This window comes from Actinia tenebrosa, unplaced genomic scaffold (assembly GCF_029948245.1).
Source record: "Actinia tenebrosa isolate PJP-AT-01 unplaced genomic scaffold, QUT_ActTen_1.0 PGA_scaffold15__27_contigs__length_11533743, whole genome shotgun sequence".
NCBI lineage: Eukaryota > Metazoa > Cnidaria > Anthozoa > Actiniaria > Actiniidae > Actinia > Actinia tenebrosa.
The window spans coordinates 3,219,640-3,229,796 of NW_028292575.1; the positions used below are offsets into that span (position 1 = coordinate 3,219,640).

The 10,157-nt window shown below is 36.3% G+C and overlaps 2 protein-coding genes across 5 annotated transcripts in view; both read left to right on the forward strand.

Annotated features, from left to right (window-relative positions):
* LOC148910852 (uncharacterized) overlaps window positions 1-10,041 on the forward strand; it is a 30,529-nt gene extending 20,488 nt beyond the window's left edge. Inside the window, exons 9-12 of one of the 4 annotated variants that reach the window (XM_089030280.1) lie at window positions 830-907; window positions 5,229-5,283; window positions 6,320-6,457; window positions 9,915-10,041. In XM_089030280.1, the coding sequence (XP_088886406.1) occupies window positions 830-907; window positions 5,229-5,283; window positions 6,320-6,395 (209 nt within the window). In that variant the 3' untranslated portion in view covers window positions 6,396-6,457; window positions 9,915-10,041. Of the gene's footprint in view, window positions 1-829; window positions 908-2,552; window positions 4,592-5,189; window positions 5,284-6,319; window positions 6,458-9,914 lie in introns of those variants that run through there. The other 3 variants (XM_089030283.1, XM_089030278.1, XM_089030279.1) reach the window with 3 other exon arrangements.
* The window catches only part of LOC116302762 (uncharacterized), a 7,673-nt gene continuing 7,113 nt past the window's right edge, over window positions 9,598-10,157 (forward strand). Inside the window, exons 1-2 of the mRNA XM_089030640.1 lie at window positions 9,598-9,635; window positions 9,915-10,041. Coding sequence (XP_088886766.1) covers window positions 9,598-9,635; window positions 9,915-10,041 — 165 coding nt within the window. The remainder of the gene's footprint in view (window positions 9,636-9,914; window positions 10,042-10,157) is intronic.

Here is a 10,157-nt window from a genome sequence, read left to right on the forward strand (position 1 = left end):
CTCGGGAATAGACTTACCGGTAATTTCAGACAAAAGATGGGGAATAGCTTTGTAATATTTCCCTAGCTTTAATTTTTTCAACGTTTTCCGTAGACTTTGTGGGGTTGGCTCTTCTAAATGGTCTATGATTTTCTTCTTTACTTCGTCGCTTAAATATATCGGATGTAAACCTTGGATATGACTCATCCAGTCCCTGAAGTATTTTATTCTCTTATATGGCGTTTTCTTACGACCTCCATTGGCGTAATACTGCTCTCTGGTAGCATTTGGTACGGCATTACGAATATTCTTACCACATTCGTAACACTGCGCTGACGTGTCGTCTTCTATTTGCATTTTCTTACCACAACACAAAAAAGGGTTCTGGCTTAGGTACGATAACTTTAGGTCTTAGACAAATTATGCAAAAGTCGTTAACGAACTTCTTACATTCTTCGCACTCCATATATAGACTAACATATTTAAGTGCGCTGTTGCCCTCAACCACACTTGGAGTGGGGGTCGTCCGTAGGTGGATTTTTGACACGGGTCTTACCCCGTGTTGAGATTGCGCTGGAACCCCCATTCCCTATACTACTGGGGCTTCTCTTCTCTTCTCTTCTCTTCCCTTCCCTTCCCTTCCCTTCCCTTCCCTTCCCTTCCCTTCTCTTCTCTTCTCGTCTCGTCTCGTCTCGTCTCGTCTCGTCTCGTCTCGTCTCGTCTCGTCTCGTCTCGTCTCGTCTCGTCTCGTCTCATTTCATTTCATTTCAATCCTATTCTGTCCTTTTTTCTTTCTTCATATCTTCCATTTTTATATGCTTCTGAAATAAAATTGCCTATAATGCAATAGGACCATTAGAGGAGGAAAATAAATCTTATGAGCAGTGGGATGCCAAGAAGAAGCAAAATCTAACTCGAGCACTATGCGGTAAGAAGAGCGATATTCTTACAGTCGTTTGAATTCACCCGCGACGAAAGAGAATCAGAGTTCACTAGTTACAGGGCCGTAACTAGGGGTGGAGCACAGGGTGCACGTGCACCCCCCATAAACGTTTAAGGTCCGCTCATCCATCTCCGTTTTTTTTTTTTTGGTTCTGCTTTAATTTCTTTTGGTTACCTTTTTTTATTATTTTTTATTTTTAAAAATCTTTTTTTGGTTCTGCTTTCCTTTGGTTACCTTTTTTTTTTTTTTTTTGGCTCTGCTTTCTTAAAAAAACGATCAATGGTCCGATTTTATTCGCGATGTGCACCCTCCCTGTAAAAGTTCTGGTTACGGCCCTGAGTTAAAAGATCAAAGCGCCCTTTGGCGAACTCGTGGATGCTAGTTGCACTTTCCAAAGATTAATCTCCCTGTGTCCTGATGCTTGTTGACATTCGAAGGTGTCAAAGGTGTCGATTTCATATTTTAAATGCTCAATTGAGCAGATGATTAGTCGTCCTTTTTTTATCTTCCTTTTAACACCTTTGTTTAGTTCTTTGTTATTTTGTTGAGTTTGGAAGCGAATTCTGTGATGAATTGATTGTCTGCAGTTACTTCAATTACGAAAGACGACCTCGACTTCGACTGACATCTATTTCTTAAGTCTTCAAAAACAAATTCTGAATTTTTTTAAAGTCGGGCCGAGTACTTTATTTCAGGAATCATTCGTATGACCCTTTTTGGGTAACAAAAAACGTTGCGTTATGCGTTACTCTTTATCTTGACCTTCATTGGTCACGTCGCTTACAATCGACTCGTTGCCCGAAGTTTTCACATGAAACACTTTTTTACACTGTGAACTCAGCGAATATTTTATAGAAATTCGTTTAGAAATACTATTTCATTGGACTTCATTCAAGTCTGTAAATTACTGATTATTTTATTATCTTTTAATAGTAGTCTCGAGCGACATTTATATATTGAGTAGATTAATTAGTACCTTTGCAGTTAACATACGAGAACATTGCTTCGGCTATTTGTGATGTCCGACGATCAATTTACTTTTTATTCAGAACGGCTTATTTGGATGACAAAACTAGCCGAACTTTCTTAAAAACTCCATGATTCTCGTTTTGAAATCTGATGAAAAGTTCTTTTTTCGATGTAACCGGCTCTACCTATGAGTCTTCTGAAAAAACCTCTACCAGTAACTGGTTGGGAAAAAAATCTTAAAACGGGCTAAATTCGAAAAATAACCACACTGAGCGAAAGAAGTGTTATTTCTCAATGATCGGGCAAAGTTTCGAGGCTTTATTTTACGTTTTAATTATTTTATTGAAATTTTTGATGAATCCCCATACATTTCCTTATAACATTACACCACAGAAACCAAGCTTGGGCTACCTGTGGAGAAATTGGTTCTGGAGGGGAAATAGAGATTCTTGATTTTTGTATGTTTGCTAGGTAAAGTGCACACCATATATACGCGAAAACCGTGTTGTAAGAAACTTGCACAAATTTGCAAAAATTAGTAAACTAGCTCAACAGCCCCACAGAACTTTGCACTATTCAATTTTGTACAATTTTGTTAGTTTTTCACGGATATATGGTATGCACTCTAATTACATCTTTCGTTCACTTTTCCCCCCTTTAGACCCAGACATACTAAAACAAATGCTATGGGAGTTCAAAAAATCAAAACATTTGGAGTACTATGAAAGACAGAAGAACCCAGTTGAGGACTTATTAGAAGAAGAGAGTAAGGAACGAAATCTAACCTTCGGACAATTATATGATGTTCTAGTCAAGTGCGAAGCCAACGCAGTGGCAGATGAATATCTTTAGCCCTGCTACTACACAATCGAGCTCTAACTGGCCTACAGCTTGTTATATACCTTATAGTACACTCAACAAAATTACTCGACTCTGATTGGTCGAGAGGAGTACAATTATAGCGTTAATTGTACTCCGCAGGAGTATTTAATTAAGTCGCTATGGAACGCGGCCAAAACAATGTCAACCGCGGCAAAAAAAAAGCCATAAAAACTAATAAGAACTAATGTTTTTTATGCATTTCAGTTGCGCGATGGACTGAAAATCGGACGCTAAATAGACAAAGATGAACGACGTCGCTTCGCATTTTTACTGAAATTTTGTTGAGTGAACTATAAACAAAAAATCGCACGATCTTCTCGTACAATTTGGAATTGATAGACACTCGTAATGTTTTGAAAGTTCTTTAATTGCAGTCGCCTAAAGGCTCGTGCAATTACAATAACTTTCAAAACATTACTCAAGGGCGGATCCAGGGTTTTTTGAAGGGGGGGTCTCAGGGGTAAATTTTGTGGGCAAAGGAATCCCAGTCGCATTTTTACCACAGGAAGCCCATTTGACCTCAGGAATGACAGGGGGGTCGCGACCCCCCCGAACCTCCCCCTGGATCCGCCCTTGTTACTCGTGTCTATTAGTTTCCAAATTGTACTCGAGATCGTGCGATTTCCTATACAAAAGTCCATCTTTTTTCGTACTTTGATTGGGCGAAAGGATATCACCTGAACGTAAACATGTTTTGATGTTATATATCTACGAAATTTTCCGATATAACGAAGACTATCATTGGTTGAAAGATGACCACGTGACACTAGCTAAATCTAAATGTATCCCGACCGGGAATTAAATAACTTATTTTTCGGTCGGGAAAAAGTTGCACGTGACAATAATCGTGAAAATAAACAAGTGCACGTGATCAGAACGTGAAAAACGCTGGTGGCGTGATATTTTGCACCAATTAGACAAGGGCGCCAGGACAGACGGATTGGGTTTTAAATATGTGTGATTGTTTCAGTTATTCGTAGATTTCTAATTGAATTGATATATGTTTGTTTCTAAATGGATACTAAATAGTGTTTGTTCACTTTTCTTTCCATCCAATGGTCTTTCTGGTTCGAATCAGCCGTACGATATGAATATATTTACCACGTCCACCAACGGTCTTTCTGGTTTGAATCAGCTCAGTGTACATACGCTCTGAGTATTTACCGCTGCACTATCCGTGCCAAGCAGCGCCGGCGTCGCTTCGTTAAGCCTGGTTCACACGAGCAACGCAAACGCAAACGCAAGCAATGTTCACACGCACAATGCAAATGCAAGTAAATTAAGATACGCATGCGCAGTAGTGATTGTTTATAGTTCACACGTATTTTCCTTGCGTTTGCGTTGCTCGTGTGAACCACGTCTTGCGTTTGTGCACATGGAAAATTTTCCATTGCGTTTGCGTTTGTGTTACTGTAGTTCACACGTAGTTTTCTTGCGTTTGCGTTTGCGTTGCTCGTGTGAACCACGTCTTGCGTTTGTGCACATGGAAAATTTTCCATTCCTTGCGTTTGCGTTTGCGTTTGCGTTTGTGTTACTGTAGTTCACACGTAGTTTTCTTGCGTTTGCGTTTGCGTTGCTCGTGTGAACCAGGCTTTAGCGATTACTCTCCTTTAATAAGTTAATCAAATTTACCTTCAGTACAGTAAAATAGAAAAATAATTTCAATTTTTAAATGTCATTTAGGTTATATTAACCAAACATGCTTAAAGCTATGTCTTTTATTCACTTTTCATTATAATTTCAAATTATTTTAAGAAAGCTATGCATGTCTTTTTTCATGAGAAAATATTTAATTAATAAATGGTTTTCACTTAAGAATATTTTTAGCTAACGATCGTTCGAGAAGCGGGTCTTAACGTTCTGCCCTGAATGTGTTGAGTTGTGAGTAGATCCATTTGGTACGGAATACTCATTTTATTCATTATTAGGATTCGTTAGACAAATGACAGCCTTCCCTATAAAGCTAGGCCACGGGTGGATCTAGGGGAGGGATGCAGAGGGTGTGCAACGCCCCCCCCCCCTCCCTAACCCCTAGTTGAGTTTATTTATCAACTACTGCCTATTCGTTACTTGAGTTTTTAAAACATCCTGATGATACGCCACTGCTCCTGTAACAAAAATCATGGAAAGTGCACCCTTCCCTAAACAGTGCTAGACCCTGACGCTCGTATTGCGGTTTTCGACTTTCTGCGAACTCCGACATTTTAAATGCTTGTTGTAAACTGAATTGTTTTTTCTACCTGCAACCAGTCGTAAGTGTAAAAGGTACCGTAACGTTTGTAACGAAACTGCAAACTTATACCACGTGTAGTACTTTCGCTTCTGAATTTCGAGAGAGTGGGCGCCACACAGCTAGTAGAGAAGCCTACATCACAGCACGAGGTAAAGTTTACTATTAATATACTTATTTCCTAAGTAAGTTCGATCTAATGGACATTTTGATCTGTCGTCGAAGAAACCATATGGAAGAAAGAATCAGCGAACGGCCATTGGAGATTCATCTTAATCAGGTAGGTATACTCGTTTTAATAACAATAAATCCGATACTCACTATGTTTGAGAGTCAAAAGATTGCAATTAATTAGTCATTAGCCGGTTTATGACGTATGTATATAAAGAATATTTGCGAAAACTTTTTAATCAATTGTAATTAGTCACCCGGCGCTAAAGCATTTGTGTCGTATAAAATTAAATATATATTTCTTTCATAATGAAAACACTGTTTTTAAGTTCACTAATGATTTTAAGCGTCTTTCTTTATTAGTTACCACGTAAATAAAAAGGGGAAAATCTAGAGTCCTTGTTAGAAACCAAAAGTTTCAGGTCGTCATAAGCAGAGTTTATAAATTAGATAAAAGGGGATTATTTCTTTTGATACTACATGCATGCACACCTCTGGGTTTGACAACTATGAGTCGAAACTAACCATTGGCGTTTTCCCCCCACTCAATTAATAAGTACATAATATAAGCGCTATATAAGCCATATATATTATTATTATAATTATATATTATTATTATAATTATATGTTATTATTATAAGTATACAGCTTCTCATTAATCCCATATAGGTAACTGTCCAATTATTTTCTTAATTGGACAGGTCTTGTTGATATTGGATTAATTAGGCAGCTATATAATTAATAGGTAATGGGATTTTATGCTCCCCAGTCAAGAAAGAATTAGACTCGAAAAATTCCTCTGACTGCCAAATTGGACTCGGCCTAGACGGCCTCATCCAATTTTGTCAGTCCTCGGAATTTTCCTCGTCCAATTATTTCTTAATTGGACAGCATGGAGTCCTATTACATATACTTATTGTTTTTTCCTCGTCAATTTTAATGTTAATCATATGTTTGTACTGTATGTAAATTGTATGGAGGGGGAATATCAATTGGGACGAAAGTTTCAAATGTTCAAAATTTGTACAAAATGGTCAAAATTTGTATGTCTCAAGTTTTATAAAATGTCTTTGTTTATATTGTGACAAATAAACTAAACTAAACCAAACTAAACTAATATTTAATAGTTATTTGATAATCCACAGGCACAAAATGATTATGAAATTATTACAAAGCAGAGATCTAGAGAATTCTTTGAAACCATACAAACTATGGATATAGAAGGAATCCGGAGATTTGAGGAAGATGAAGGATTTGAAATGAAGTTGGCTAAAGAATATCCAGTAAGTATGATGTTAGAGTGCACGCACTAAACCCGTGAAGCAAATACTAACTTTTAGTACTAAATGGTGATAAATAAACAATAGAAAACAAAGGATTCTGTATGAAATAGTACTAATTAGTACTATTTAATGTTCACGGTTTTAGTGCGTGCACTCTAACCTTTTATTTATTTATTTATTTATTTAGAGTTTTAGCTTATTAACGTAGATTTTTAGATAAAATTTAAAAAAAAATAAAAAAAATAAAAAAAATAAAAATAAAAAATAAAATAGAAAATTTAAAAAAATTATTTATTTATTTATTTATTTATTTATTTGTTTATTTAAACATATTTTGCCGTTACATTAACCCCAAGAGCGTAACGCACATCGAGGGGGTCTATGTCGTAATTCGTTACAGATATAGAGGATATTACATAGGCGCGCGGAGATACGAAATTTATCTTCAAGTGTTGAAAAGATCTCTCACAAGTGAGGGCAGTGAACGAGTGAGAGATTTTCAACACGAGAAGATAAATTTCGTATCTCCAAGCGGCCATGTAATATTCTGTTTATTATATAATTATCAATGAAGTATGTTTTGGCTTCTTCGGGCAATTCTTTCCGTGTATTTTTGAATAGCCATCGCAATGGTGTTATTTTCACACGTGAAAATAACATGTTATTTATAAAGGAACGATTACAATAGTGCAAGCAATATAGGTGGCGTAAATTTGTATTAAGGTATAACAGTTAAAAGTGAGAAGATTATATTAATCTTTTCGGGGCGATGACGCAAAACCAGTCACAGATAGCTTGCAGAGAATGGACCCTGCATACAGCTATTTCGGTTTTGGAGGGTCGGTGTCCACTGGTAGAACGAAGCTTGGGATTGGATAAAATAACAAAAACAAGGAAAGCATGGATTATGGTGAACAATGTGTATTGTTCTACATGTGAGCTGCGTTCTTTGTTTTACCTCACCATTCATTTTTTGTTCATCCACTCCCAGGCTTCAGTAAGCGATATTCAGCATTCAACCTTTTTTTAAAAATACCTGTATACACTCAATTGAAGAATCGTTGTCGGGTTCAGAAACATAGAACATAAAAGCTGAGATCGAAATGGCACATGGGAAATGACATAACATATTCATTTGCGCCATCCATGCAGTCGGTTTAGAATTCCAAACGCGTATTAAAAACAGTGGATGATGCCACGGGTCGCCGGTCACAGCGTGCATCTAATGAACGTACTTCCAATGTGCCATTTTGGTCTCAGCTTCTATGTTCTATGTTTCTGAACCCGACAATGATTCTTCAATTGAGTGTATGATACAATTGCAATGTGATACAATATGCAACCTCTGGCTTGTTCTTCACTACTGTCAAGGCACTCAGAGCTTTAATTAATTCACATATCAAACCTCTAAATGACCCCTATGTTTTTAATCTAAGTCAGGGCACAGCTTAAACTTACAGAAAAAAGAAATTAGTGGTACAATGTGATTGTTATTGTGAAGAGCCTGAAGAAATAACAACTTGAACTCTAAGAGTCATTTATTTTTGGGAAATGATTTGGATTTGGTAATCAGAGATTCTGATATAATTGTCCCTTAATGATCCCTACGCCAATGCAATCTTCAGAAGTTTTTTTTTTGTCAAAAGAGAAAATCAAAGGTAACCCATGCCATGGTACGAGATAAGGTATTCTTCGAGTTACACATTTTTCGAGTTACGAGCTCGGACACACCCATGTTTTGGGGGCCACGCCCACTTTGACATCTGTACGTAACTCGAAGACAAACAGCGTTGAAATCTAACTCGAGTTACGTAACTCGCACCCAACAGATTGAACCTTATTTTTCGAGTTACGCGCTATTTTCGTAACTCGATTCTAAAAGTGGACCAATATTTTTTCGAGTTTATTTGAAAGACAAAAAGAATTTACTTCTCAATAAATTAACGGAATTAAAATTAAAATTAACACATCAAATCAAATAAAAAATTTCCTTGCGGGCGGACTAAAAAATGATACAGGTAGGCAGCGATCGTGCTGTTTATAGACTAGAAATAACCGGACTGTTTTATAGTTTTATGGTTTTAACGGTTTTATATTGCAACGGGTTTATTTTGCTCTCTTTTACTCCGACGAAGGACTAGCGTCCGAAACGTCAGTTTTTTTCATCTTTTTACGGTGTATAATTTACCTTTTTATCATTACTGTTTCATTAGAAACACCGACGCAGCTCACACTAGTTTTTAGCTAGTTATATCTTCTGGTTTTATATTGCGGTAGCTATCATTCGAGCTATGTCGAGAAAGAAAAAAAGAGAAAATATATAATGATATTCGAGTAAAATATATCTGTATGATATATACGAAAAGAACGTATTAAATGCGAGTAAATATAGACAAATAAAATGAAGAAACACGAATAAAAAATATAAATTAATAGTTGAGCGAGACAACCACCTCGACTTATGAAATCAGTCTAAAAAATAACACGAAAAAATTAAAGTTTAACTCGAAAAAATATTTGTCCACTTTTAGAATCGAGATACTGAAATAGCACGTAACTCGAAAAATAAGGTTCAATCTGCTGGGTTGGAGTTACGTAACTCGAATTTGACATTCAACGCTGTTTGTCATCGAGTTAGGCACAGATGTCAAAGCGGGCGTGGCCCCGAAATATGGGTGTGTCCGAGCGCGTAACTCGAAAAGTGTGTAAAACTCGAAAACCGTAACTCGAAAATCGTAACTCGAGTTTTTCCTTCCCTCGTTCGTGAAGCTTTTTGAGTACCAATGAACTAAGATGATAACAAATGACACTTGGTGACTCATTTCATTGAGGATATTGTGACCCGAGTAAGGTGATAGTCGGAGTTATGTTTTGTGTCTTTATGAATTATATCATTGTCTTCTGATTGGCTACACCCCTTTCTTTTCCGATTTCCGGTTACGAACTTTTTCTACGATTGATATTATCTGGACCGAGTCTAATCGATCCAATATATGACAAACCAGGCTGTTTTCGGATTCTTCTTCCAACGTGATGATAAATAGGACAATCTCATATTTCAAGGTCCAATAAAAAGAACATAAAGTAAACTAAGAATACTCAAAATACGCTGCTGCTTATAAAGTGATCGAAAATCCAAAATGGCTTCCTCTGCAAACAACGTGCGTGGATTCTTCCAGTGACGTCACTTGGCGAATACAATGCATTCCATGGTTACGGGAATTACCCAAAACGATTGGCTGAGAAGCCTTATCGGAAAAATGCGAAATCTAGCCGCCTCGATAGCTCTTCACGAGCTCAAAATAGGTGAAGCATTTGTAACATTTGAGGTTTTTTTTTAATGTATTGGAGATTACAAATTCAAATGTATGTTATCTATATTTATTGATACTTTTTTGTTTTGTTTATTTTGTTAAATACTTCATTATTATAATATTTTTTTCATGTATTGTTTCAGAGTGAAAAACAAGCATTTCACTTCCGTAGCTGAAATAGAAAATGATGAAATAAAATCAGAAGAGGATTTCAAAAAGATATTTCATATATTACTGAATGCTGGATGCCAAATAAATAGCACAGATAGGGTAAGATCTTTAAATATACATGTATTTGCACTTATTTTTATATATTCTATATTTAATTTTTACTTTTATTTATTTTTATTTATTTAAAAATAGGATTATATATATTTTTTAATTTT